Source organism: Desarmillaria tabescens (genome assembly GCF_030435595.1).
Source record: "Desarmillaria tabescens strain CCBAS 213 chromosome Unknown EV420scaffold_3, whole genome shotgun sequence".
In the NCBI taxonomy this organism is placed as follows: Eukaryota; Fungi; Basidiomycota; class Agaricomycetes; order Agaricales; family Physalacriaceae; genus Desarmillaria; species Desarmillaria tabescens.
Window position 1 is genome coordinate 1,294,302 of NW_026848302.1, and position 25,872 is coordinate 1,320,173.

Sequence of the window (25,872 nt, forward strand, 5' to 3'; positions counted from 1 at the left end):
TACAGTGGACACAAGTAACTTGGAACGTAAGAAAAGGAAGGGCCGTCAGGTGGGCGCTCTGGGTCTCGATCCGCGTAATAATCTCGTAAAACCATTTCTGCATTTCTGTCCAAGAATTTGGCCTTGCGAAATTTCTCTTTACGTCTGCTATGTAGGACTTAGTGGCCATTATTGAAGTCATCCTCTCCAATGAGGGAGAAGATTCTATATATCCGCCAGAGCTAACGCTACCTAGCAACTTATGCATCCGCATGTCCCATAAGTCGTACCAGGGTCCATTATTTCGCGAAGGGGTATATAATTACACACTATACATTTACCTTTAGCTCTTCAGAACCTGAAGAGGCCCTTCTTCTTCTTCTTCTCCTTCTCTTCCTTTCCGAAGGAGTTGGTGGACGAGTAGCTCTCCGTGGGGGAGGGCTGTGGTCGACTGCGTTCCTTGGGCGGGGCAAGCGTGCCTGGCGCTGGCTTGGGTTGGGGACGCGGTCCGTCCTTGGTGTAGTATCTCTCATCGTAAAAGTCTTGATAGGGTCTCTGTCCTGCGCTCTCCTGTAGACCGTTCGGCAATGCACGTGAGCCAACTCCACCTAGGTCCAACACCTTGAGATCATCAATGAAGGGTCGCGGCGTGATGGTATGCGTGGAGCCTAGAGCACACTTTAGCAAGCAGGATCGTAAAGAAAAGGAGACATACCGATGTAGATATCCTTGCTCAACGACGAAGACAACTCGTATACCTCTCGTACTTCGGAATACGTCATACCACCAGCAACGAAAACGAGTAGGCGCTGTTTAGTGGATTCCTGTACTGCATTACGTGTTGCAGCACGATGCCAAGCGGGCTTTTGGCTTCGCAGAGACGTTGTATGTGTTGGGGCAGGACGCAATGAAGGTGGGGGCATCGCAGAGGGGGAGTCTTTAACATAAGGGAAAAGTGTGACATCAAGCTTATTTTCGACATGTTCCTGTACCCAACAGCTATAATTTAAAGTTTGACGATGGTGTTAGAACACGCACCTCAATGACCGTCTTTAATAGAGGTTTGAATCGTGACAGTTCGTATTCATCGTCTTTAGGTTTCTGTTTTATTTTCTTCTTGATATCGCGATCATTGGGTCCCTGATATATCCAGCGATGACGATGCTTGGAAGAATACAGGAAAACAAGAGCGTACCCGGCTAATCCTCACACCGAGATGTGCTAAGGCGTTAACAGCGTCTTGTTCCGCCAGCGAAAGACGCGCGTGTTGATACAATCGTCTCCGATCTTCATCGGGCACGCCATCACGGTGCTGTATGTATAGCGCTATCACCCGGACTTTATTCGCGTTTCTGATAACTGTTCATTTGTTGTAAGTTGGATGCAAAGAAAAGACTTACATCACTTCCCGGCTATCTAGCAAAGGCACCATCTCTTCCACCAGCTTTTTGGGCGTCTTGCCTTCAGCTGTGAGACCAGTGGCACAGTTCTGGATTGTTATCAATGAATGAATATCAAAGGCAAAAGATTCAACCGACCTGCTCAACGTTAGCTACAACAGGTAGTTTGTCCCGTTCAAAGATACCCATACATTCTTGTGCCATGTTTAGATGCAATGAGAACTGAGCAGATACTTAGGATAGTCAAAAGAGATATGACAGACGTCTCACCTTTTCGCGCTGTTCTTGGTACTGAGGCAACCCCGCCAACATTTCCTTCATATCATTAAGATTCGCTGCGCCGTCCCTGATAAGCATCAGTGAAGGGTCAAAGAAAAGATGATCAAGCACATACCCCTTGAAGACAGCATTCTCTTCGAGGAATTTGTTGAAGTCTGCCATCAATTTATCAATGGCTTCACGCATGTGCATGTGTCGCACAGCCGTCCATACATTATCCTGGTCGGACAGAGTAGCAGTTTTGTCCTCGTAGGCACCCACGGACGACTGAAACTTGTAAGTGTATCGAACACCGTTTTCAATGGGCAACAGATCGTTGGCCATAGCTTGATACGTAAACTCGTGTACCAAAGGTGCCATCATATCCATTGCTCGGTCCGTGATAATCAGCGTGGATCGTCCCCTTCCGGCATCGATCTTTCCAAAATCGGAATTCGCCCGTTTGTGCTCCTCGAGATTGCTCTGGACCATAAACGCTAGTAGCTTGGTTACATAGTCAGTCTCGACAGATTCGTAGGCGCGAGCATCTGCGCCACGGGCAAGGTTCGTCCTCCATCGGCCACTGCCTTCGGATGGTGGCGGTGGACGGGTAGACAGATGTGGCTTAAGGGCACCTAGAGGGGGATGGTTCGGTGGTACATAGTACCGGATGTAGGGGAATTCATTGAGCGTTATACAAACATTGGTGATCTGGATGAAACATTTACAAAGTGATCACAGAAGGGGGAACGAGGAACGCACGATTTTACTAGTAAAACGAAGATCTTCTTCTAGCCGTTCGCGTGCCCTGCGGTAGTCGTTCTCATGCCGTGGTGGGCTGTAAATACTGAAGAACATCTCCGGTGTCTGAAGAGAGAATGTCTGGGCCTCGACAGGTGAAAAGTTTAAAAACAGCTCCTTGAGGGCCTGAAGGTGAGGTTCTGCCGGCGATGATGTGAGGCGTTGGAATAAAGGATCAGAAAGACCTAAAGAAGGTTAGTGGGTATTATCGATGGGTATTACCACCTACCTTCAATGAAGAATAGGTGTGCAGCGGCGTACTGCTTCGTCTGCGAGAAATCACGGATGATACGATCGACATTTTGGGTTGTGGGCATGAGCAGATACAGAGCCTCAAACTCTGGCTGAGGTTCCCGATAGTTAGATATCGACTCAATCACTGCATGGAATAAGTACGAGTCAAAACAGCAATATAACACAGACGCACGAGTAACATTCTCCTCAAGAATATCGAATTGCTTGAGCACTGCGCCAAGGAGTTTCTGTGAATGCTCGTCGACCACGAGGATCTTCCATTTTCCAGGAGGATTGACGGAACGAATTGCTTCGAGGAACTCTATAAGCGCAGTCAGGCTGAGATTAATTGGACGCCGTTTGAATTTAAATCCTGCGCACTATTACGAACGATGGTGATGAGGGACGCCATCGTCGATGCAGACGGTGAGCAAGGTATGTGAACAACGGCAGATACTACGGGCAGAAGGCAGGAGGGTGATGGTGTGTCGACAAGGACGGTACGGACATCTAACAGAGTAAGAAACACAGCGTCATAGCATCTTAGCAGCCGCGGCAATTGCCGTGCCAAGACTTCCTGAAAAGCCCCTAGTAACATGACTCTGCCACCTTCATCTTACTCGAGACTGTGTCTGAGCCACCCTTTCCTTGATAGCACTCCTCTTTTCTCTCTTTCATCTACATACCGCTCGACATAATGTTCTTTAATCGCAGCAAGGCCAAGGTGTCTCAGCCGCGGGGCGATGTTATCGTCATTCACGACTCTGATTCGGAGCCGGAGGGTCATGGAGGGAAGCTTTCGTCTAAACGCCAAAAGGTGACCAGTGGTACGTCAATCATTGGTATTCAGCATATTTTACACGTTAAGAACGTGTTCTTTCAGGCAAGGCTCCACTCCCAACAGCAGGCGCCAAAGTACAAATTGACCGCACCAAGAACGCCCATCTCAAAGGCCGCAAACGTTTCAATGCCGATTTCGAGGACACGAAGCAAGTCGTCAAGGACGGAGGATTCCTGGTTCATGGATGGCGGATAAAGAGTGAGTCGCCTTTCATGTTGTGGCTTGATACTAATCTTGCTCTCAGAGTTCCGCCCAGGCGACGACGAAGGTTCCATGGAAGTCGTTATTGAGGATTCTCATGTCCCTGACGCATCAATATCTCTCACTATGCTTGTTGATGGTAATGATACGCGTCGTTGTCTTTATTGCTACCCTGATCTTCTACTTTCAGACACCTCTGAATATCCGAAGAACCATACAGTATTTTGCTACTCCTCTGATTCAGAGCTCGACGCTCGTACAACAGAGCTTGTAAATGAGATCGCAACATCGCCGGCACGACCGATCGTCGACACTCTGGAACGTTTCTTGACGTCACTTGCCGGTAAGAAGTACCAAGAAGTTGACATGGAGGATGAAGACGATAGTGGAGACGAAGAATATGTCGGTATGGAATATGATGATGATTATGCTGCAATGTCCAAGGTTTCGACCTACAGTCGCTCCAAACTGCAAAGGTAAGCGGCAGCTCTTTTATAATAGCACTATCTAGACCTCTTCTTAGGGACTTCATCGATGCTGTGGGGACAGGCTATCGACCAGGATTCATTCCTTTTGGAGGCGACGACTTCTGTTTAACCATCAGCTTACCAGTTATCACTCTATCTAAAGCAATCCCTCCGCGGGCGCTTATGGCTTGGGATCGGAGGCTTCTGTCCCGTTCACAACATTTAACCCTTCTCATATCCGGGCACAGAGGCATGTATCCTTCTTTGTCGAGTGATGGATCCTATTCGAGTGCCGCACGCAGAGCGGGTGTGCAACTCAAATTCCAAGTCGGTCTGTGCGGCGGGTACAAGCCCTCAACTGTGAATGCCAAAGAAGCCGTACGCAGGTATGGGCTAGTCCTTCAGGATGCTGAAGATGAGTTGCGCATTCAGAAAGAGAAGGAGCTTGCTGCTGCGATGAGTTTTTACGACGGGGACGTTGACATGGACGAAGAAGTCGTTGTGCCTGTCGTCCCAGAAGTTGACATTGAAGAGGAAGATGACGAAGGCCGATTTGACAAGTTCAGCTTGAGTTCTTCTTTGGAGTCGTTGCTGGACCGATCCTTTCTGAAAGTTGTCCGATTACGGAGACAGTTTGATCTGGGCTGGGCTGGCGCTGAGCTACTGTTCTCTGAAATTGAAAAGAGCCAGATGACAGCAGAGGATGTATATCGGTTCAGAACCAAGGTAACGGCTTCGCTCTCGAAAACACCAATCTTGCTCATTCGATACAGGAAATAAAAGCAGCTGAAAAAGAGGAACAAAAGCTCAACCGAACGCTGCCTCATGATCCCTTGCGTGGTCTTGGGAAATCAGAAGATATCAATCTTCCACTGACCGCGTTTAGTTATCTCATCAGACGACTGACGGTAGGCGATCTGTGTTTCGACCAATCCCCTTCCTCATATTCTCTTAGCTCTGTACACGCTACTGCATTGTCTGCCACAACAAACTCACCACCGACTTCGAAGCTCTGAAGCCCTATGTGTGCGATTCGAAACTGTGCGCCTACCAATACTACTCTCTCAATCATGGACCTTCGTTAGAGGTTTGTTTTGCTCATTGACACACTTGGCATCTTCACGTCTCACATCTCTATAGTATGAAATCATTCACAACCCACAGACTGTGGATCTTCTTGTTTCACTGACCTATTCTGGGGCTGCCGAAGGCGTCCTTGACGAGCCTCTCCCTATTGGGATGGGCCTGCGAGTTCCTATTCCTGACAAAAGCTTGATTGTCCACCCGTCGACGCTCCGAGGGGCCGGCTATCCTGGTGCCTTCCCTGGTACGGTGTTTGAGACTCCGTCTCTTTCCACTCCCCGACGCGAGCCTGTTGCCGACAACCATGGTCTGTGCGATTTTGATGATCTTGATATTCTTCAGGTTGGTTTCCTGTTCTAATTGACTCCATTATTATTGGTTATTCAACTGATATGCAGATGCGCGCCTCTATTGCTGCTATGTTAAATACATTGCCGACGGTAGGCTATCTATCTTAATTGTTTCACACCACGTCGAACTAATGAAGGATATTTCAGGTGGAAGAGATGAAGTACGGACAAGCCACTGTAACAGTCGCTAGCCTATGACTGACACTTGGCTCAGAAAGCACTTAGAACGCAAAGTCAAGCCCGGGAAATCAAAGCCAAAACTCAGGGAACTCGATCCTACAGTGTTGCCCGCTGCTTGGCAGATCCTTCGCTGGTAAGCTGAGATCATCACACCCGCCCACTACACGTTAGTGACCACTTTCCAACTAGGTGTGTGGCATCGTGCACCGCATATCTTGAACCCATCATATCGGGAGCGGAATTAATAACGAATTTGGGTACGTTTTGCCCGACTGGCCGCCCTGTGTATTTCTGCTAATACGGCATTTAGATCCATCATGGCGCCAGTTCCGCTTCAGCGTCGGGGCTCCAGATGCAGAAGCTAAATTCCAGGCTGCTGTTACTCAATCTCAGGCAACAAATGCGAACGCCGTAAAGTACCCCTCACTCTTTGTTCGTATCCTAGTTCTTCTTGTGTATTTGTCACTTATTTGGTATGTGAAGGCTTTCCATGGTTCTCCTTTGCGAAATTGGCACTCGGTCAGTCATTTGGATTCCACTTTTCCTGCTTTCCCGATCCTTACCGTCTGTCATAGATAATTCGGCATGGATTGTGGTACAAGCAGGTAGCTAATGGGCGGGCGTATGGAAACGGTATATGCTCAATTTAATTTCCATGGTGCCTGTTGTTTATCTCAACCCGTCTGTTTGTAGGTGTCTATCTGGCCAAAGACGGGCAGATTTCTATGGGACATTATGCGGCAGGTAACAGCACGATGTGGCGCAAGAGCAAAATTTGTCCCAACGCTTGTGTTGCTCTAGCGGAGGTAGTCAACTTACCCGAGAAGTTTGTTAGTTCGAATCCGTATTTTGTTATCGCGGATACCACCTGGATTGTCTGGTGAGTGTTTGAGACTTGCTCCGTTACGAAAGCTGAAATTGTTCGCAGCCGGTACCTCTTAGTCAAGTGTCCAGCTGAAGCGACCGCTACTGCCTCGGTTGTGGATAAGACCATACCTTTCGTAAAATTGGATCCCAAGCATCCGCTGACGTTGAGCAGCAGCAAGATCTCTATTCCTGAGCCTGGGTACACCATAAACTTATTGCTCCAGGATCGTCAGCGTGATCTAGTGGTACAAGAGCCAGATGAGGAAGACCAGCGAATCTTTGACCATGTTGAGAAGGACCCAATTATTGTTGACGATGACGATGACGACGATCATGAATTCTACGATGCCGACGAAGTCATAATCGTGCCTGATCCGAAAGGGAAGGGCAAAGCACCAGCCCCACCCACGTCTGGTAGTAAAAAGAAAGCGAAGCCAGCAGATGATTGGAAGCACGACCCTAAATGGGTCAGCGTCGTGGTCGACAAACTGATGCCCCCGCCCACTGAGTCGGCGAATTCTGCGACTATGGCTGTCCAGCGAGAGCTGAGATCGATGCTAAAGGAACAGGAAGCGGCAAACAGTCTGCGAGAGCTGGGGTGGTACATGCCGCCAGAATTCATTGGCGATAATTTATTCCAGTGGATTGTAGAGATGCATTCGTTTGATCCGAGCTTGCCGATCGCGAAGGATTTGAAGATCGCGTATGTATTTTTTGCTTTTCTTACAATTTGTTGGAATTGACGCCGTTGTAGAGGAGTGAATTCGATCATCTTCGAGATTCGGTTCCCTCCAACGTTCCCGTTGGCTCCGCCATTTTTCAGGATTCTTACTCCACGGTTCTTGCCTTTTATTCATGGTGGAGGAGGCCATGTTACTGGAGGAGGATCTATATGTATGGATTTGCTGACTTCTGACGGTGTGTTTGACGGGTTTTTTTGGTGTTTGTCCGGCTAATATTTTGTTGCAGGTTGGTTGCCTAGTTACAGGTAAATAATCAAGTTTTTTGGCGTTCCTGTTTGCTAACAATCCTCGAGTATTCCTGCGGTGATCATGCAGATCAAGTTGGCTATCTCGAATTTGGACCCTCGTCCAGCGAGGCTCGCTAAAGATTGGCATCGCGAGTACCACGTATATGAGGCGTTGGAGGGATACAAGAGGGCAGCTGCTGCCCATGGATGGCAGGTTCGTTTTATTCTTTCAATTTCTTGTCCATTTGCGATTGCTGATCTTGATTTCAGATTCCTGTGGGTATTGAGAAGCTTGTAAGATGATTTGAGATAGATAGAAATGTAACAATAGTTCTTGGACCTTTTGAGCAGGCTGACACTCGGTTGGCACTGCTTTGCGAATGGATATCGCTTGTACTATAACGCAATATTATCAGCTGGATTTTTCGACCAGAAACATGAATGCATGATAGCTTGTACGTACGTTGGAAACGAAATCGTAAGCATTCAAGTAGTGCCCATCACCTGATATATAAAGGGAAACTTGTTTTATTTCGCCAATGTCGACATTCGACCAGCTCATCGACGACCTGACACGGGACGCAAACCGTGTGCAGCCCAATGACGCGCTGCAGTTCTGTGCGAATTGGTTTCAACAGCGGTTGGAGGAGCAGCGGGCACGGACCCGGGATGCTCTGTCTCGTCGTTCGCGTGCATTTTCGCGTGAACTCCCTAGCGAGCTCTATGTCGACACGGCCTTTGGTGCCCGACAGAACCCAGAAACTGTCTCTCCACTTGATACAGCGCCCCGCTCGTCGTTCGCTGGCAGGAACAGCACCTCTTACAGCCCATTTGGCACCCTCAACGTTCCCGGTAATGCTTTGCTCGCCAACAACCCGCCCGTCGTCCAGTTCAACACGACCCCGACCTCGCCCTTGACGACACCGATGGTCAACCCCTTCGCACAATTTGACGATGGTGGCGGCGTCGCTCAACCCACCAATCCAGGCGACTACCTACATCCACCCGTTCCTACCATCTTTCAACGTCGCACCTCCGTCTCAGCAGAATCCATCCCTGTCGACAGCTCCCCAGACGAACCGCTTCCTGTATTCCCAAAAACTTCTGACCAGCTTCGTCGCATTAAAGCATCCATCGCGAACAACTTTATTTTCCGCGATCTTGACGAGGAGCAGGAAACAGGCGTGCTCAATGCCATGCAGGAAAAGAAGACGGAGAAAGGCGAGGTGGTTATACGCCAGGGTGACGTAGGCGACTACTTTTATGTCGTCGAGTCGGGCCTGCTTGAGTGCTTCATCCGGTCGGATCCTTTACCCCCAGCGGGACTTCGCTCCTCAGAAGACAAGTTCCTCCAGCCTGGGTACCACCCTGAGTTTGGGAAATGTGTAGCAGAGTGCACACCGGGGGCCTCATTTGGAGAGCTGGCACTGATGTACGGCCATCCTCGTGCTGCGACGGTTCTGTCTACTGAGCCTTCTACCTTGTGGGCGCTGGACCGCATCACCTTCCGGACAATCATACTGAAGGCGGCTCATCGACGACGCACGATGTATGAGCACTTTTTATCATCTGTGGCCCTCTTGTCATCTCTAGACGCTGCCGAACGCAGTAAAATCGCTGATGCGCTGGTTAGCAGGGTGTATGGGGACGGAGAGGCCATTGTCAGGCAAGGAGAGATGGGAGACACGTTCTTTTTCATCGAAGAGGGTGAAGCTGTAGTGACAAAGTCGCAGGAAGGTAGCAATGGCCAAGTTCGCGAGTTTCAAGTGGGGCATTTGAAGAAGGGAGATTACTTTGGAGGTATGATACTTTTCTCTCTACATTTCATTCAAGTTTATACCGACGCTTATGAAAAGAGTTGTCACTTCTGCACTTGGCTCCTCGCGCTGCGACTGTCAGTGCAATCGACCGGGGAGATCACGCTCTTCCAAAGCTCAAGGTGGCGGCTTTGGATGCGCAGGCTTTCACTCGGCTTCTTGGGCCCCTTCGGGATCTGATGGAGCGAAGGGCTGGGGAACAGTATGGGTCCGGCCCAAGATTGTCACGCTAGAGTGGTACGGATTTTCTCATCTCATAAGGAGCGAACTGAGCGGATTTACCCCCTCAGGTGATGGTTCAGTATTGTTTTTTATCCTCGTTATTCATTGTATCGAAAGTACGTTTTCAAATTTTGTTTTGCATGTAGCTAAGTAAAGCTCTGTATGGCTGCTCGTTCGGAATGTCTGCTGTCTCTTTAGAAAATTGAAATGACTTGTGTCTGAGAAAAGTGCTTCGGCCCCGCTTTTCGATCCGAATTGATTACCTCGGAGTCATTGCCAGTCGTAAGAATCCCCTATTCTTCTACGTTAACAAGCTGGAATACTTGAGACACCAACAGCCTTCACACTTCACCGAGTATTGTCATGAGTAAAAACAACCGATACCGAGGATCATCCAACCGCGTCACTCAACCACTTCCTTCGCACGACACGCTCACGTGTGCGTTTCCATCTCATCCGGGCGCTTCGAATTCGACTATCGTCGACACTCATACGCATCTCGTCTTGACGTTTGCGGCGTACCGGTCGAACTACCCCTCTGGTTGGTACTCGAACATATTCGAACTCGTCCGAGGTATCTATAAAGGGCGAGGTGTCGAGACGATCATTGATGTATGGCACAATCCCGCCGAGTTCATGCCCAGGCCTGGGAAAGGATGGAGACGGCTGGCGGATGCGCCGGAGGAGCAATGGGGTGGTGTCAGCTATCGTTTTGTCATAGGCGTGCATCCGTACGTATTTTCTTTGTTTTTCCTTGCTCGAAGCAACACTGAATCACTGGCAGACACGAAGCAAAATACTATACTCCTGCAGTGGAAGCAGAGATGTAAGCTATTCCGGAGCGTTCATTTATTTCAAAGCCCTAAACATCATTGCAGCATAAATGCCCTCAACCACCCGCTCTGCGTCGGTCTCGGCGAGATAGGACTGGATTATCACTATACTCGTTCACCTCAAGATGTCCAGAAAACCGTCTTCACTCAACAGCTCAAGTTGGCTGTGGAGAAGGGGAAACCTCTCACGATTCATACCCGAAAGGCGGAAGAAGATACCGAACGGATAATGAAGGAGGTCATTCCCAAGGACCACCCCGTTCACGTCCACTGTTTCACAGACTCACCCGCCTTTGCCCTTCGTCTTCTCTCTCACTTCCCGAACCTCTACATCGGTATCACCGGCGTCGTGACGTTCTCGACGAATTTGAATACTGCGGATTTGCTTCGTCAGATGGTAAAGGCTCCGGAAACTTTTCGTATAGTCCTGGAAACGGATGCGCCGTACATGGTCCCGTCGAATGTCTACCCTGCCCTACTTGCTAACCCAACTTTTACGAAACAAACTCGGCTTCCATTAAGTCATTCATTGATGATTCCCTTTACCGCTCAGTATATTGCGTCTATCTTGGGTGACGCATGGGACACAAAGGGGGTGCTCATTGCAGGAAGAGAGGGTGCTAGAAGGGTTTACGGTGTTTAACAGGTTCAGCACCCTCAGTTGTCTTCTTTATATAACTTTGTATTGCCATTATTGCTATGGTCTACCACTGCACCTCCATCGTAACATACTACAATGAGCAAAAGGATGATAGGACGCGATGTTTTAAATCAAGGTGCCGTATCAAATTTACAGAATGGTAAACTATAAAATTAAAGTGCTTTACGACCTGAAAACTTGGAGTATACTTCGTCCAGACTCCAGAATCCTGACAAACGAGCTCTCCGGTCCCCACTAGACACTCCCAACCGTCGGGCGGTTCAATCGAGAGTCAAGAGTCTGAGGGAGCCTCAGGATCCGCCAACCGAGTCACAGTCACTGGTATAATTTAGGGTAGCGCACGAAACCTAGGTTTCGATACACTTGTGTTTATTACCGGTAAGTTACTGGTAAGTTACATCCCCCTCGCCGGAGGGGTTTTCGTCAAGGTAACTTACCTGTGACTGTCTTTACCAATGAATCTACCTCTCATTATATCAAGAAAATGTATAAAAATAGGAAGACAAAGGTTTTGGAAAAATTCGGCAATTGCGGCGCGTCAATCATGTGATAATACACGTGATAAGGTAAGTAACAGTACTTAACTTACCGTAGCAAAACCACCCCCTTGGGGAGGGGTCGGTAACAAACGGTTACTTCCCCCGCGGAGGTTTCGTGCGCAACCCTAGTCTACAATTACACAGGCCACAAATAAAAATGGTACTACGCTGGGCCTGACCGGGAATTGAACCCGGGACCTCCTCGATGATTATACAACCCTAACAAGGAATCATACTACTAGACCATCAGGCCAATACAGATAAATTTTGCCTATATGCATGTAGAGTGTCTACATGCGAAACGAAACTCGCTGAATGTCTAATCCAATGCTGCTGTCGTTTGCACATCGTGTTAGGGTTCCAGTTTCAATACAATTGTGGGTGATACAGGATATAGGAAGGTAGGGGTGCCAAGTGCCGAGGGCACAACTAACGATAAGCAATTCCGCAAATGAAAGGGATGCGTGATGCCAGGACACCTAGGTTGGTGCTATCCAAGGTGACCGACTGGACACACCTTGTTCCCAGTCGACGGACTCGACCTCCATCCACTGACCCGTCCCTCTGGAAGGCATTGGCGTCGTCCACAACTAGCGCAACTGTCGTACTACCCCGGTGCAACTCATACCATTGATTATGATATTACAACCTACAAAGTTTTCGACCTGTATATATGTTACAAAGCATCGCCCGTAAAGCATTGGAATACATAAGTGGATGAGAAATTTGGACAATGATTAGGTCAGTGCAGGAGCGATCCTCTTGGTTTCCTCAACGACTCCGCAATTCCAAGGAATGTTTCAGCCAGGCGAACCTGTAACGACAGTCAGACCCAGTCAAAAATGAAGGCTGAACTGCCACTCACACTATCCAAGGCTTCGGCATATGACGAATCAATCCTAGCAGCAGCTGGCGCATTGGGGTCTGGCGGCGCGTTGTTCTGTATTCCAAGAGCTATTTGGGACATACGTCGTAAGACCGAATTGCTTGGTCCAAACGAGACAGTATGCAGGGACAGAGGTTTCCTGTATAACAGTGAGACGGTAGTTATATCCATAGGAAAGGAAGGCCTAACCCTGATGCGATGGCTACACGACAAAGATCTTGAACGGTCTCATCCCGAACGGAACATTCGCCATCAGATAAAAAGATGACAACAGGTGCTCTACGTGCATAATGAAGACCACGCCAATTATTTTTAGTCATTTTAAACGTACCTCTCAGGGCTCCAGTTCTGTGTCATGACATTTTGGGCCTCACGCAAAGCCGTATCATAGTTGGTTCCACCTCCAGCTGAATATCGCAGAAGACCATTCAGGAGAACCTCAGGAGAACTTGTGAAGTCATTCGTGACTCCTCGAACAACGTGATGGTCAAAGAGAACGACACTGTAAGAATCTCTTCGGTTTGCAGCTCGACCTTGACTATTGGCGGTAATTGCAGCATGTCGAGACACCCAAAATGCGTGAAGGGAAGAATACACCGCTCCAAGTCGGTTATTACAAGTGCGCTGGATAGTCGTGGTCACGGGTGTACCTGCCAGTGGCCGACGATCCATGGAAGCCATGGAGCCCGACCTGTTGACACCAGTAAGCAAGAAAGAATGTTACGTGGACTGAACAGGGCAAACCTGTCAATGACAAATATTCTGATGGCGCGTAGGTGAGAAATGGTACGGACAATGTATTCTTTCGACTTACACATGAAATGCTTGTTGCAAGACAGCTGGGTTTTTACAAGGAAAAACATGGCCATCGTTAGACAGATATCCCAGCCCCACTCGTTGGTTCGACGTCTCAGGTGGGTGGAATAGAGGCAAAGTACAGTAGGAAGGCTGACCAGGATTCGTCCCATTTCCTGCATGTTCAGGACCTAAAATCACCGCTCAGCTATCTCATACGAACGTCATGCATTAAATCGATTGTACCAGGACACATAGCGTCACTGAAACCGGTCTGTCAGGCAGAGAGGCTACAGAAAGAGGATGTGGCGCACCATTTCGCAAAATTGGTCTTGTCATCGCGAGAATATGGATCTATAGGGGTGTGATCATAAGCAAGAGTAGAAAAGGAGTAATATTCGAACAAACCTTTAAAGCCTAGAGATCGCATCACCATCAGCTGAATATCGGGTTTTCGTTGCTCAATGGCAATGGGTACATACCTGACCGTCTCCAGAACAAAGAATGCGTGATAAAGTCCTTGGGCCGTTCAGGGTTGGGTTTCAATCGTTCTCTGATATGCTGGATCTCGGCAGAACTGCAAGTCCCTACTTGCTGTGGATCCGCTCGACAATAATCCAGATGAGTATGTCTTCCCATGTCTTGGCAGACCAGATTACACATCATTGGTGCGCCGTCATCCTCGGACCCGAATTTATGGCCATTGATTTCTATAGAGGCGCCAGCAGGCCCATCAACAGCCCAGCGAGTCTTAGACATGGAACCATGGCTCGTCTCGTGTTCTTGTTGCACGTGTCCTACCAAAAAGCGGTCAGTCCTTGAAGTATTATATCGAACTCTTGTATGTACCCAAAGGTAAGGTGCAGTAATAACCACAGTAATCACATCTAGAGTCAAGATGTCAACGGAGATTAGAAATTTGGCGACTCGCGACTTGCCGTGATTCACAAAAGTGGAAAGGGTTCGCATCTGTACAGTGGATGTGAGGCCCCTCATGTTGTTGCTTGCCCGCTGGAATAGCAATCGCGCAAGGGAGTCTTTTCGCGACTGCAATGCTTTAGATCGAGTCACGGTCTTGTCTATGTAACTAGCAAACGTACCTTGCGAATACTGGATAAAGGATGAAGAAATCAGCTACTGCCCCATTCATTATGCAATTTATGGGTACGAACCTTCGTGTATTCAAACGTTTCATGCCGACCAGTGAACGTCGCTTTGATGGATTGAGGGGCCGTGTCAATCTCACAACTTCCATGTGCCGCACATACTGCCGGGCAGGGATGTTCTTGACTAGACAAGGATAAAAAGAAATGAACCCGGAAAAGAAAAAGGACTAACCCGCAAAGATGCGTCGCTTGCGTATCCAGCCCGTGTAGATGGTTGGTGTCGGAGCACAGACGTTTGCAAAGCTCACAGGGAATTGGGCACATACGATTGTCGCACACATGAATTTCATGAATTTCAGAACTGAGTGGGAATAACCATCAGAATTTGGTTGAACAACACAGTTGTACGTACCTGGAGATTACGCACTTCCCTTTGCAGCTGAAAGACCGTCCTTGGTTCACTTTGACATTCTCCAGTTGACAAGGCTAAATTTCATCGAAGTCATTGAGCCTGTTACGAACGCAAGAGGCATGAATACTGACCTGGCCACAGGCATGATTTCGAGCTGAGCACATGTGATCATCAAGATGATCTACCATCTGAGAAATATACCTCAGAAGTGGTACAGCTATGTATACAGATGAAATACCTTTGTGCACTCGCCTAGACATCCAATTTTGTCGTTCAAGTGGCAGGGCAGACCACAGAGATGGGTATCGACGGTGCATCTGGTATGTATTCAGTATGCATGTAAAGAACAGATAGCACGACTAACATGTGCTTCCCGGTGTGAGCAGCACTGGATGCGGAAAAATTTGTCAGAATAGAAGATGGACAGGGGACGAGCAACCACATACGGAAACCCACAAGGTTTTCCTTCATCGGTATGTTCATCTGTGAATTCGCAAGGCTTGATACACTGATGAGATGTTTGACAGTCGTGGGGCATATCAGGATCATGTCGACGACTTCCAACACAGAGAAGATTGCAATTTGTACACTTCATCCTACACAGGGCAACACTTGACCTCAAATCGACCTGCGCATTCTCAAAGGCGCGATTCAATTCTGTAATTGTTGCATGCGTGGCTGTAAACCGGGATAGGTTCGACTCGATCCATGCCCGAACACGGCTGACCCTCATGTCAGCAAGTCTCTGCAGATGCTGTTCTAACGCATCGGCCCAATCACCGTCGGGTATTTCTTGCCGGTGATGCCTGTACTGCCACAAGCAACGCAAACGATCCAAGGTCGACTCACGTTCCGCCGATGGCCTACTGGAAAGGTCGAGGAAAAAACGGGCATCACTATCTTCGCCATCGATCAAGATGTCGGTGTCAAAATTCTACGACTACAATTCATCACAATGTCGAGAAGTTCGGTAGAAACTTACCTTCAATGGCTCGAGTTCTGGGTAGATCTCAGTATAGCCGTATATCAATGCATTTGGTAGCATTGCCAACAATCGTTGTGCGCGATGAGCAACAAGGCTCTCTAAATCAAATAAAGTCCATACTCTTGCATGTTCTGCAGTGTAAATCTGCTTACGTGACAGGGCGCCCCAGTCGTTTGCCTAAGTGGACGTTAGATAAACTTGGATGTGCGACAATTGATGCTGACCTTGAGCTTCGCCATCAGCGTCTTCAGCGTAAGCAAAAATTCACCCGCAGCTGGATGTGTAAGAACTTGCTGATCCAGACGCTTTTGTAGGGCCAAAAACAAGCTATAGAAACTTTTTGATTCGATGATCGGCCATGGAACAATATTCAGTCTTCCAGCATGGAGGCGGGAAATAAAGTTCGCATCCTGTTCATCCTGAACAATTTGCTAGGGTGCGTGTACGATCAGAGAGTGCCGACAGATTATCGTAAGCCAACAAACCTGAAACTTCGCGGAAAACCTTCATAGTAGGGTGATTAATGCCGGATATTTATGAGGTCAATTAGGAACGTACTCTTTGACGATCTCCCTCTTGTCTATATCTGTAACATCCTGCAGTAAATATATTAAATCTGGACGGATATCATGTTAAGATAACTGTGCTATACCTTTATTATGATAACTAGTGTTGACTGAAAGAGCGATGGATTGGCAGCAGGATCGAGGACCGTAGAAGAAGACTGGAAGGACTGGAAAAGGCCTGTAATATCTCGAGACAATGCAAAATTATTTCGAAAGAGAACCTGCCAAAGGTCTCAGTGATCAATGGCACGCAGTTAATTGATGTGTTCGATACCAAGTTAGATATAGCGGTATTGAATAAAACCAGCAGAGTATCTTCTTGTGTGGAACGCTCAATGCTGTGAACGCCTATAAATACGATGGTTAAGTGTTGAGGGAAGACACAATAAAGATCGAAACCACCAACCTTCGAAATCGAGTGCGACTACTAGGGCATCATCTGTTGGTGTCACCGAGAGCCACACACCCTCTACAAAAAGTAACATATGAGGATTGCACCACAAGAAAGGAAAGAATCTATCTAACCCGTCGTTCTCATAGCACTGCCTGCGAAGGACGAGTCTACGAGGTGATTCAGAGTATAACTCTTTCCTACCGATTGTTCACCTATCTCTATCGGTTAAGTGGCAAGTTTCCTATTTTGAAGACAATTTTACCCATGGAGGAGACAACTCTGACAGGCTGTAATTCATCGTATCAGTCACTAGTTGCCCACAGCGACACTGGATTCATACCTTCTTGGCCATGTATGACTGGAAAATCGATTCATACCAGCCAATCGAGACGCTATCAATGATCTTCCCAACTTCAGCGCCGAGCAGTGACTTTTCCCATTCAACGGATATAACACCATCCTTCAGTGGTAAGAAGCGATTCTCACGGGTGATGGCGATGTGGATGGGAATCAGGCAGAAAAGATTTACAAGCCATGCTCCAAGTGGAAACTGTGAGACAGGCCATGTATCTTCCTTTGCGACCAAAGAAGGGATATCGGAAAGCGGCACTGCTCGCACATTGATATGCTTCAGGACATCGTTCGTGGGTTTCCGGGTTCTCAATTCGAAAGATTGTATCAAGTCAGAGAAGTGAGGTTCAAACTTATCAAAATCACGATCCGTAGCAAAGGTTACAGCTTTAGGAGCCTGAGCTCTATTTCCGATGCCGATAGAGTGTTGTATTGCCGCCACGACGGGAAAGCGTGTCCAAACATCCGAGAAGCATTCGATCAGAGAATTATGGCGCGTTGAGCCGTGGCTACCCTCTACGTGAGAGATTTTATTCCCACCCTTCTCTTTGAATTGGAATTCGGTTATCTTTTTGGTGATATCCAATACAACTGAGGAGCAGGACTGGGAAAGTTCGTCAAGAGATATGAGGTGGATGCAGTTCCTGTTGACGAAGGAGCTTAAAATGCAATCATTGGAGAAGCCGGGAGGAAGCTGGAGAGCTATCTCGTGACTCGATCCAAAACTGTTCCAATGATAGGCATGTAAAGTGGTTTGATCCTCGTTTGTGTATGCCAATAACAAACATGCACCATCAGGCGAAGAATAAACAGCTTGCGGAAGACTGCCAAGCGATAGGGTAGCGGGCCTGTCCAGAAGCGGATATTAGTATGCATTTGCAAGACTTCAAGGGGTAAATCGTACCTAAACTGTTGGGTAATCAACGAGAAAATTCGAGCTTGGTATCCGTTGTCAATCAACAATATCTCCTCGGTCCCACACACAAAACAGGCATGACATATGGAGACAGACTGTGACGCATACCAAGGTGCAAGGTTGACCGCGCTGCCCCATCCTTGGAGTGTGCTATGTGTTTCATCAAACGCAAAGATATGTAGCTGTAACTATCGGCTGCTTAATAGCGCTTTCAGATAACATTCTGAGTGGACTAACCTTGGAGGAGGCGTAGAGTAATAGCATTCGTTTGATCTCATCAAAAGCTATGAGAAAATTCTCGCCAAGTTTGTCCTTATGCAACATCTTTTTGTGACGGTTATGTTGTATAGCATTGTCGAGCAGGGAAAGTTGTTCAAGATAAATGTACAAGTTGCCTCCGGGTCGATTGTCGTCAACAACAAGCAAACATTTGATGGAGGCAAGGAGGTGTATGTATCTGAAGGGCACTCTAATTAATGCCACGTACAATGCCCAGAATATGCACTCACAATATCCTGGAGCTCAGTGGAAGGTTGAAGGGGGTGCTTAGCCGACGAGTGGATTCTATGTGCGGGATCGGTACAAACGAAGAATCCATCTGGATGCCACGGCGATGTTCTTCAGATAAACTGAGAGTGTGAACGGTATACTCCATCGATGCTTCAACATGCTCGATCTTTGAAGCAGTGAGCCGATACTCCTTGAAATTCGCTGACCAACGAGTATAAGTGAATGCTATGTCGCTACATGGAGAAGGACGTACGCCACTTGTTTGTGATATCAACGTTATCGATTATGAGAGTAGACCTGTCCAAGTCTTAATGCCGCATCTCATAGATTGAAGGTAGAGTGAGCACTCACAAATCTCCTTGGTTCTGCGCTTCGATGTCTTCAATGAACTGCTTTCGCGAATCCTTTTGTCGGGCATCTTGGCGGCTTTGCACATCTCGATCAATCTGCGTTTTACAAGCCTTTTCCCGTGCCAGTACAGCTCTACCAACCAACTTCTTCACGACGCCGTCGATCTTCTTCCGGAAGTAGCCTTCTGCAAGGTCTACCACTTTTGTGATCGCTTCCTGCAAAAGAACTTCTTGACCCAGAATCTCGTTCAGACATGAGAGGAAATGAGGATCGGTCTGAACCATGTTCCTAGCTGCAAGAAAATCTTTTGTTTTGACTGGCTTATCTAAGCGAAAGAGAGAGGTGAAAGACGAGACGAAACTCTGAGACTTTTGCGTCAAAGCGATGATATCGTCCGATTTTTCGGATGACAGAATGTTTTCTATCAAATCCCGTCGTTGTTCATGGGAGAGGTTCTCCGATTCCATCATTATACATCTCGTGACAAGAATTTTATTCTTCCCCGAAATGAACGGACGTGAGTTGATAGACACGAGATCATTATTGTCCATGCTGTTCTGGAGCTCTTGACGAAATGTTGGGTGCATGGCATTGAAATTGTCTAACAACGCTGCAAGAAAGTTCAAACTAAAGACAAGACGTGGTAGAAATAGTTGAAATACCATTCAGTCTCGTAGTCTCCTCGTCGGAGTAAATTGCTGCGGGACAAATCGCTTCCTTATTCAAAGTTCTTGGGTTACAAAAGAAATTGGTGCTGAATTCGCTGAGATAGGATCGGACACTTACGTGAACCTGGTTGTTACAGAGTGCACAATGGCCAACCTTAACATAGCGGCTAGTTCACTCTCAGCGGTTTCGTCCGGTTTCACCTTTGCCATTTCTTCCCGCCTGAAGTGTTCAACGCTAGATTCTATTTCTTGCGTCCGAGATTTCCAAGAGTCACATGCGAGAGAGTAACGCTTGTTCAATCCATGTTCGATCAATATCGCGATCTCCTGATCTGTGAGATTTGGATTTAAGCATACAGGACCCGAGGTTGTACTGGATCGAACCCGTATCAATGAGCCAGGAAATCCACACCAAAATAACAAACTGACAGAAGAGTTTGGAGGCGCATGGAACCGTACGCCTGATTAGCAACATCCTCTTGCCGTTGCTGGGGACCTTTGTACTTGACGGTGACGAATGCTTGATAGGCTTCGCCCTTTAGCATTCTGGAATGAAGCAAAGAAGCTTCGACAGGTATATCGTCCGTTACTTCGCGAGCAATGTGAGATGAATTGATCTGTGACGCAGTTAACTGAGAGTGTTGTTCATGATTAAACGGGCTATATACTTTGAATCCAGGGCGCATGGTGACATTTTCCTCCTGCTCGTTGGTCTTGTGAACCTCAAATGTGAATAAGCGGTCTGCATCATCGTCTAGATCCATGAAAGGGTCTTCAGAATTCTCTTTCCAGACAAGCAAGGCAGCCTGTTCGGAGGATATCATACACAACAGTTGGTCGCAGACTTTGGTGAGATATCTGATGACTTCATGTCAAAAACCAAATAGATATAAACGTAATAGAGACGTTACCGCATAAACGTAATACGATTCCTTCTCACAGCAGATATGGCGTCGTCATTCCAAGTGGTCTCCTCCGGCCAATATATCACAAATAATTGATCCGAAGTTGACGAATCCAACGCGTATAATCCTGACCGTAGAGATGGTCCAAGGCTGGTCTGTGGCTTGAGAAGTCTATGCGCCCTAGCATGATACAGTTTAGCTCGATTCGTTTAGATTGTCGTCGGTGACTACTCACAAGGAAGGATTGACAACAGTGCGGGTCGATATGAAGCGAATAATTTCTTCTTTGCTACCATAGACACCCACAGGCTTGATGGCAAATCGATCGAGAACGTTGAAGTCCACTTTAGTGAGTGAGACATAGGCGCCGGGGCTCTTGTCGTTAGCGAATAGTTTCAGTGAGTCTTGGGCAATGATGATTTTGTCAACTTCAGAAAGAGTTAATTATTGTGTCGGACGATGTATAGACTTCGCGTACCGAGACCTCCACTTCCAGGCTCGCTGATCAAATCAAGTAGACGATACATTCCCGGGATTTCGTGAACGAGGTCGGTATCCATTTTCCCCTGTGCGGGTCTAGGGGTGGTGACCTTGGGTTCATCGACGTCCATGCTATCTGGGGTGCCGCTAGAGATGGGCGGGGTCACGGCTAGCGCTGATATGAGCGCTTATATCTTGAAGACGAGACCATAAAGACGTACCGTCCTGGGGATTGGAGAGCACTAAATGATGCTATTAGCAACGACGCGTCGTGGGCAACGTGTATACTCACTTTGACTAGTATCCGTGGTAGAAAATACGCTGGGAGGTGCAGTGGGGGGTTCCATGATGAGGGTAGAGGGTGAAAGAGACAGCCTCGTGGGGGTCCTATTATACTTCCGGTCCGACCAATGAGACCTCTTCGAGTCATGCTTGTGTGTTCTCCCTTTGTACAGTTCACCCTCAAAGCTACCGACCAGCTCTGATTGGCAGCGGCATTCACAAGTACAACAGCATTTGCTTCGAATAAGCGCTGCGAAGGTTCGAATGTGTTCAGGTGATACAGGCTGGAATAGTGTTGTCTAACTGGAGATCTCGCAGCGCCTTTGACGGTGCGACCCTGCAAAGCTAATCGCCTTCGACGCGCTTAGCAGGTCACAACATGCAATCTCTGTACATCGACTCATTCCATGGACCTACGATGTCTAGGCAAACGTCCAAGACTGTCGATCCCAACTATTTCTTCGCGCAGATTATCAAAGACAAAGAGAAACTCGTCGTCCATCCTGGAACCAGTCAATATACGATAGGTGGCGTATCTGCATGCGGCCTAGCATCTCTAAACTTTGCAAGATTGGTGCTGGATAAAGAGCGGGAAGGCATTCGAGGAGCGGCTTTGCTTGCAGACATTGCCTCAGTGCAGACGGTGAAGGTGAGCGGCGTCGACCGAGCCCATTTCTCACGATCCTCAGGGTTCTCCCTAGGACATCGTCTCCATCTGCTCCCAATGGCAGGGCAATCTTCATCTCGAGGTCGAAACTATCTTTGCAGCTCCTCTATTTCAGACATCGATGAAACTGACAAAACCTATCTATGGATTTCCATCGGTTGACCGCTTCGAAGAAATGCTCGGGTAATACTGCATTTCTTCTTTCACCGCATTACTTACCATGAGCTCGAAGCGATCTTGAATTCGCATCCGATAACACTAGTGTGGCAGTCATCACAAGACCACCTGAAATTATCGCCTGCGCAAAGGTTCCGACTCCCGAACAGAATATATATGTCATTTTTGATACCCATCCTCGGCCTACTCATCCAGATGGATCTGGGATCACCTTTCTGGCAACCGTCGAAAATGCAGCACAGCGACTCTCAGATATCTTGTCTGTCGACAGTCATCTTCTCTCGGAGAGTGGCTTGCAGTGGCAAGCACAGTTGCTCGCGAATTTCTCCGCCCACGTTTTTATTCCAAACGACAAATGGTCTACCGATCCTGCTGACTTGACGCAAGCTCTTCTCGAATCTAGCGTCACGATTCTCACCCTTAAAGCTCAATTATCTGATTTAGAGTCGCAAAATCAATCTTTGACATCCACGACTAATCGCTTGGAGGAAGAGATCGACGAGCTACAGGAAACATGTGAACAACTGAAAAAAAGACAATCACAGAGTCAAAGCCGTTTTATTCCACCAACAAATGTCGCGACGAAGTGGCTCGGTGCGCATCCTGGGCCTTCACAGCAACAAAAATCAGGTAAGAATTCGAAAGGAAAGGGTCGCGCACAAGAAAACAGCACGGGATGGGAGTTTGCGCTCAATCTACAGCGTGAATTTGAGGAAGAGGATCACCGGCTGGAGCAGGAGCGCCGTTCCCTAGCAGCTGAAGAACAAGTCTTATTCAATTGTGCCATCTGCCTGGACACATTCCCTGTGGACTTCGCCGCTTATGTCGCCGAATGCAACCATTCCACCTGTAGAGATTGTCTTCGGCAACATTTGCTGATGAAGTTGCACGATCACCGATTCCCCGTCTTCTGTCCAGTTTGCACTGACGGTAACAAGAAGTCGAGTGAGTCTTCATTCTGATGGGCAGGATATTATATGACGACTCACCTTTAATGTAGTACTATCGGAAACACTCGTCCTCGACATTGGGGTACCAGAGAAGGAGTACCGTATTTTTGAAGAGCTGCAGATGTCTGCGTTCTCTATCTTGCTTCATTGCCGCCAGTATGTCGACCATGTTTATTCTCCGTGTTCTCAGCTTCATCGTCATACTCAGATGTAAGAAGAGCGCCTTTGTTGATCGCACGGAATACCAGGAAGCCGGTATCATCGCTTGTCCCTTGCCTGGGTGTAACCATACCTGGTGCAAGTCTTGTCAACAGACTATAGATGTCACCGGCCCTCAGCATAGCTGTGACGGATCTTCGGAGTTGGATTATTTGATGAAGCAACGAGGCTGGAAGTACTGTCCAGGTATGTATATCCCACAACAACACCAAACGACTATCCTGATATTGTACAGGCTGTAAGACTCCCGTGCAGAAGGAAAGCGGATGCAACCACATGACGGTACGTCGATAAAAGTGTCCGAGCGCTCTTCTAATTTTTCTCTCTAGTGCATGTCGCCAGGATGCAACACGTGGGTACAATCTGCCACGACTACGAACTCTTGTATTGATACATCTACTTCAACAGGCATTTTTGTTATATCTGCGGCGGTAAAATTGTGCAATCGGCGTTGAGAGGTGACATCCAAGCTGCGGTCTCGGACCATTATCGACACCGTTGTATGTTGTTTGAAGTTCCAGCGGACGTGTAATAGCTAAATACCCTCCGCTACTAATCATTGCTTGTATTGTATCTTGTATGTTACCTTATCACAGTGTTGATTCGAAATACAACACTAGAATCACTAAAGGTCGGTCGTAATACCATCACTGGAAAACAGGAAAAATGGATTGATTGGCCATCTCCGCTGTACTTATTTTTGTAATGAAGCACAAGGGATATGACATGAGGAAGCAGGACCCCGGATAATGCCCCATGAACGATCGCAATCTTTGACCCTTGGTATGGACCAAAAAATTGCAATTTTGGTCCAGATTGTCCAGGGAAAAGGCTTCCGGCACTTCGGCACTTCGACGGAATACTGGTGCAAAAATCTAGGTATATACCAAAAATCCCGGGAAACGTTGGAGCCAAAATCCCGGAAAAGCATTTCCATTATCCCCGGGACTTTACTGCCACGTTATATCTGAGCTTTTGCTTCGTTGCAGTGTGTTAAGCATAAGGCGACACTTATTGTGTCAAATTTGCATGTAAGGTAAGTTCAAAAGCCATTATCTAGTCTCCCAGCTGAACACGACATCCTTACTACCCTGCGACATTCCCCCCCTCTCAAACAGGACTTCTTGGATCATGTTTACCCGTACTACCCCCCGTGACGAAAGGAAGGTCATCCAGCGTCGAATCATATCTCTGGAAAAGGTGGAGAGGGAGCTAGCGGTGCGGTACGGGATGGATGAGGATTTTGATCCCGTCAAAGTTTTCGACGAGGCCAAAAGCCGGGCGTTTGCCAAGCATGGTCTCCATTTCGAAGAGGACCTGCATGCACTGGATCACCTAAATAACCTTCGGCTCCAGCTTACTCAGCTCCGTCGTTCGTATGCATTTTCGTCTCCCGCAAATGTACGTGTGTCCATCGTCTATGTCTCGTGAATCTTTTTATATTCAACATTTCCGTAGTCGACGTAGAGCGGAGCCATTAGAATATACCATAAATTTGCCTAGCTGGTGATGTCCATCAGCTTGATTCAAGCCCATCATAATGTTAGTTGTCGTTGTGCCTCCACTGTCAAGCCCTACTTTCTGCACGTCATTTTCTTTCCTGCGCTACTTCTATGTTCGTATCAGTCATGGAATGTATACATTGATCTTGTCTAGGGTTTGGTGTCGAGGACACCCTGGTGAGGCCAACCCATACTCAAGATTTGTCTAATTCCATTATGACAGAAATACGACGGTGCAAAGTCAGTCTGTACCAATACCCGAAAGACAATCTGTGCGAGTAGGCCGACAGTCAACGAGCCTAGAAGATCAAGTGGCGCGACTTGAGGCTAGGCTGAAAGAATTAGAGCAGTCGCAATCTATCGCGGCTGGTACTCCATCCAGAACGTGGCCGTTTATGCCCCATCTACTTGCCATCTATCTTCGAAACGTCTCCTGCTAGTCCTTCGTCTCCACACCGGGCATCGACTTTTTTGTCAACGACATCTACACCGTCTCTAGGTGAGACGCCCAAATTTGCTCTGACGTTCGCTCAGAAGCTGATCTCATTTCTGTAGAAGATCTATCTCACCAATTTCATCTCGGACGGCAGACACGCACTGTTACGTTCAATTTGAAGTGCCCGGTCTTGCTTTGACTCTGGCACGGAATATCATCCCGGTCAATTCGAACCTGTAAGTTCTAACCAATTCTGTTTTTTTACCGGTCGATTAACTGTGTTCATAGTCTTGATTCGTTCCTTCCCTATTCGCCGGCCTGTACCTCTGGGCTGGTCACAACCTTGTCCTCCTGCCTCCTCCGCCCGTGCACCTTTAAGAGATTCAAAGGCAACCGAAACCGGCATCAATACCTCGCATGGGCATTAAAGTACACAATCAGCGGGTCTGACAACGACGCATCCTGACAGATTCTGGCTTGATATTTCTTGTTACCAGACAACTTCCTCGAGGCACGACGTCATACCGCTAATGCGGCGACCCTCAAAGATGGGTGTGAAGTGTATGGACTACACTCTGAAGCAGCTTGTGGCAGAGCCACAGTGTCCGTGT

General features: G+C 47.7%; 6 protein-coding genes and 1 non-coding gene across 7 annotated transcripts; 4 read left to right on the top strand and 3 right to left on the bottom strand.

Moving 5' to 3' along the window:
* Positions 1–32: 32 nt before the first annotated feature.
* On the bottom strand, positions 33–3,177 carry EV420DRAFT_1507470 (Sec1-like snare protein). The gene is made up of 12 exons (XM_060471371.1): positions 3,054–3,177; positions 2,866–2,994; positions 2,668–2,817; positions 2,400–2,623; positions 1,774–2,348; positions 1,650–1,725; positions 1,518–1,601; positions 1,380–1,468; positions 1,175–1,331; positions 1,018–1,119; positions 695–965; positions 33–647 (listed from the first exon to the last, which is right to left on the bottom strand). The coding sequence occupies exons 1-12, from the start codon at positions 3,082–3,084 to the stop codon at positions 331–333; spliced, it is 2,205 nt and encodes a 734-aa protein (XP_060337740.1). The 5' UTR covers positions 3,085–3,177; the 3' UTR covers positions 33–330.
* A 97-nt stretch (positions 3,178–3,274) lies between these two features.
* On the top strand, positions 3,275–8,064 carry EV420DRAFT_1507476 (uncharacterized protein). The gene is made up of 21 exons (XM_060471372.1): positions 3,275–3,499; positions 3,556–3,711; positions 3,758–3,853; positions 3,905–4,190; positions 4,238–4,907; positions 4,955–5,089; positions 5,137–5,268; positions 5,322–5,606; positions 5,663–5,704; positions 5,762–5,775; positions 5,829–5,927; positions 5,984–6,051; positions 6,105–6,226; positions 6,278–6,313; positions 6,370–6,427; positions 6,488–6,674; positions 6,723–7,364; positions 7,416–7,579; positions 7,631–7,649; positions 7,698–7,845; positions 7,902–8,064. The coding sequence occupies exons 1-21, from the start codon at positions 3,370–3,372 to the stop codon at positions 7,932–7,934; spliced, it is 3,522 nt and encodes a 1,173-aa protein (XP_060337741.1). The 5' UTR covers positions 3,275–3,369; the 3' UTR covers positions 7,935–8,064.
* EV420DRAFT_1507477 (cyclic nucleotide-binding-like protein) lies at positions 7,983–9,894 on the top strand. The gene is made up of 4 exons (XM_060471373.1): positions 7,983–8,027; positions 8,095–9,431; positions 9,488–9,685; positions 9,739–9,894. Exons 2-3 carry the CDS (start codon positions 8,171–8,173, stop codon positions 9,679–9,681), a joined length of 1,455 nt encoding a protein of 484 aa, XP_060337742.1. The 5' UTR covers positions 7,983–8,027; positions 8,095–8,170; the 3' UTR covers positions 9,682–9,685; positions 9,739–9,894.
* On the top strand, positions 9,895–11,305 carry EV420DRAFT_1300425 (Metallo-dependent hydrolase). The gene is made up of 3 exons (XM_060468383.1): positions 9,895–10,401; positions 10,455–10,496; positions 10,549–11,305. The coding sequence occupies exons 1-3, from the start codon at positions 10,034–10,036 to the stop codon at positions 11,144–11,146; spliced, it is 1,008 nt and encodes a 335-aa protein (XP_060337743.1). The 5' UTR covers positions 9,895–10,033; the 3' UTR covers positions 11,147–11,305.
* Positions 11,306–11,873: 568 nt separating this feature from the next.
* On the bottom strand, positions 11,874–11,956 carry EV420DRAFT_t47. Its single transcript has one exon. It is a non-coding gene; the product is annotated as a tRNA-Pro (tRNA).
* An 891-nt stretch (positions 11,957–12,847) lies between these two features.
* On the bottom strand, positions 12,848–21,439 carry EV420DRAFT_1507486 (uncharacterized protein). Its single transcript, XM_060471374.1, has 42 exons — positions 21,321–21,439; positions 21,250–21,270; positions 21,027–21,197; positions 20,784–20,976; positions 20,555–20,728; positions 20,312–20,501; positions 20,073–20,260; positions 19,762–20,016; positions 19,638–19,705; positions 18,976–19,585; positions 18,878–18,921; positions 18,624–18,825; positions 18,352–18,571; positions 18,103–18,302; positions 17,188–18,046; positions 17,110–17,134; positions 16,979–17,059; positions 16,860–16,922; positions 16,728–16,801; positions 16,540–16,674; positions 16,446–16,483; positions 16,373–16,391; positions 16,112–16,318; positions 16,040–16,064; positions 15,885–15,985; positions 15,349–15,836; positions 15,267–15,290; positions 15,141–15,219; positions 15,034–15,090; positions 14,903–14,976; positions 14,723–14,851; positions 14,557–14,674; positions 14,485–14,494; positions 14,323–14,431; positions 14,234–14,271; positions 13,867–14,181; positions 13,793–13,801; positions 13,699–13,738; positions 13,631–13,647; positions 13,404–13,575; positions 13,334–13,351; positions 12,848–13,280 (listed from the first exon to the last, which is right to left on the bottom strand). Exons 1-42 carry the CDS (start codon positions 21,373–21,375, stop codon positions 12,911–12,913), a joined length of 6,285 nt encoding a protein of 2,094 aa, XP_060337744.1. The 5' UTR covers positions 21,376–21,439; the 3' UTR covers positions 12,848–12,910.
* Positions 21,440–24,059, top strand: EV420DRAFT_1507489 (uncharacterized protein). Its single transcript, XM_060471375.1, has 8 exons — positions 21,440–21,959; positions 22,012–22,160; positions 22,210–23,099; positions 23,155–23,260; positions 23,313–23,509; positions 23,559–23,605; positions 23,653–23,675; positions 23,732–24,059. The coding sequence occupies exons 1-8, from the start codon at positions 21,690–21,692 to the stop codon at positions 23,853–23,855; spliced, it is 1,806 nt and encodes a 601-aa protein (XP_060337745.1). The 5' UTR covers positions 21,440–21,689; the 3' UTR covers positions 23,856–24,059.
* The last annotated feature ends 1,813 nt before the right edge of the window (positions 24,060–25,872 follow it).

Bases quoted from the DNA above. Each gene is read 5' to 3' on its own strand.
- EV420DRAFT_1507489 (XM_060471375.1), top strand. From the start codon at position 21,690: ATGCAATCTCTGTACATCGACTCATTCCATGGACCTACGATGTCTAGG. The intron at 21,960-22,011 runs GTGAGCGGCGTC...GGTTCTCCCTAG, and splicing joins CCTCAGTGCAGACGGTGAAG to GACATCGTCTCCATCTGCTC. The intron at 22,161-22,209 runs GTAATACTGCAT...ATGAGCTCGAAG, and splicing joins CGCTTCGAAGAAATGCTCGG to CGATCTTGAATTCGCATCCG.
- EV420DRAFT_1507470 (XM_060471371.1), bottom strand. From the start codon at position 3,084: ATGGCGTCCCTCATCACCATCGTTCGTAATA. The intron at 1,332-1,379 runs GTAAGTCTTTTC...AACAGTTATCAG, and splicing joins CTAGATAGCCGGGAAGTGAT to AAACGCGAATAAAGTCCGGG. The intron at 1,120-1,174 runs GTACGCTCTTGT...TGGATATATCAG, and splicing joins TCGGTGTGAGGATTAGCCGG to GGACCCAATGATCGCGATAT.
- EV420DRAFT_1507477 (XM_060471373.1), top strand. From the start codon at position 8,171: ATGTCGACATTCGACCAGCTCATCGACGACCTGACACGGGACGCAAAC. The intron at 9,432-9,487 runs GTATGATACTTT...GCTTATGAAAAG, and splicing joins GAAGGGAGATTACTTTGGAG to AGTTGTCACTTCTGCACTTG.
- EV420DRAFT_1300425 (XM_060468383.1), top strand. From the start codon at position 10,034: ATGAGTAAAAACAACCGATACCGAGGATCATCCAACCGCGTCACTCAA. The intron at 10,402-10,454 runs GTACGTATTTTC...AATCACTGGCAG, and splicing joins TTTGTCATAGGCGTGCATCC to ACACGAAGCAAAATACTATA. The intron at 10,497-10,548 runs GTAAGCTATTCC...ACATCATTGCAG, and splicing joins CCTGCAGTGGAAGCAGAGAT to CATAAATGCCCTCAACCACC.
- EV420DRAFT_1507476 (XM_060471372.1), top strand. From the start codon at position 3,370: ATGTTCTTTAATCGCAGCAAGGCCAAGGTGTCTCAGCCGCGGGGCGAT. The intron at 5,269-5,321 runs GTTTGTTTTGCT...ACATCTCTATAG, and splicing joins ATCATGGACCTTCGTTAGAG to TATGAAATCATTCACAACCC. The intron at 6,314-6,369 runs GTCAGTCATTTG...CGTCTGTCATAG, and splicing joins CTTTGCGAAATTGGCACTCG to ATAATTCGGCATGGATTGTG.
- EV420DRAFT_1507486 (XM_060471374.1), bottom strand. From the start codon at position 21,375: ATGGAACCCCCCACTGCACCTCCCAGCGTATTTTCTACCACGGATACT. The intron at 20,977-21,026 runs GTACGCGAAGTC...CTCTTTCTGAAG, and splicing joins GCCTGGAAGTGGAGGTCTCG to TTGACAAAATCATCATTGCC. The intron at 20,261-20,311 runs GTATATAGCCCG...ACTGCGTCACAG, and splicing joins CCATGCGCCCTGGATTCAAA to ATCAATTCATCTCACATTGC.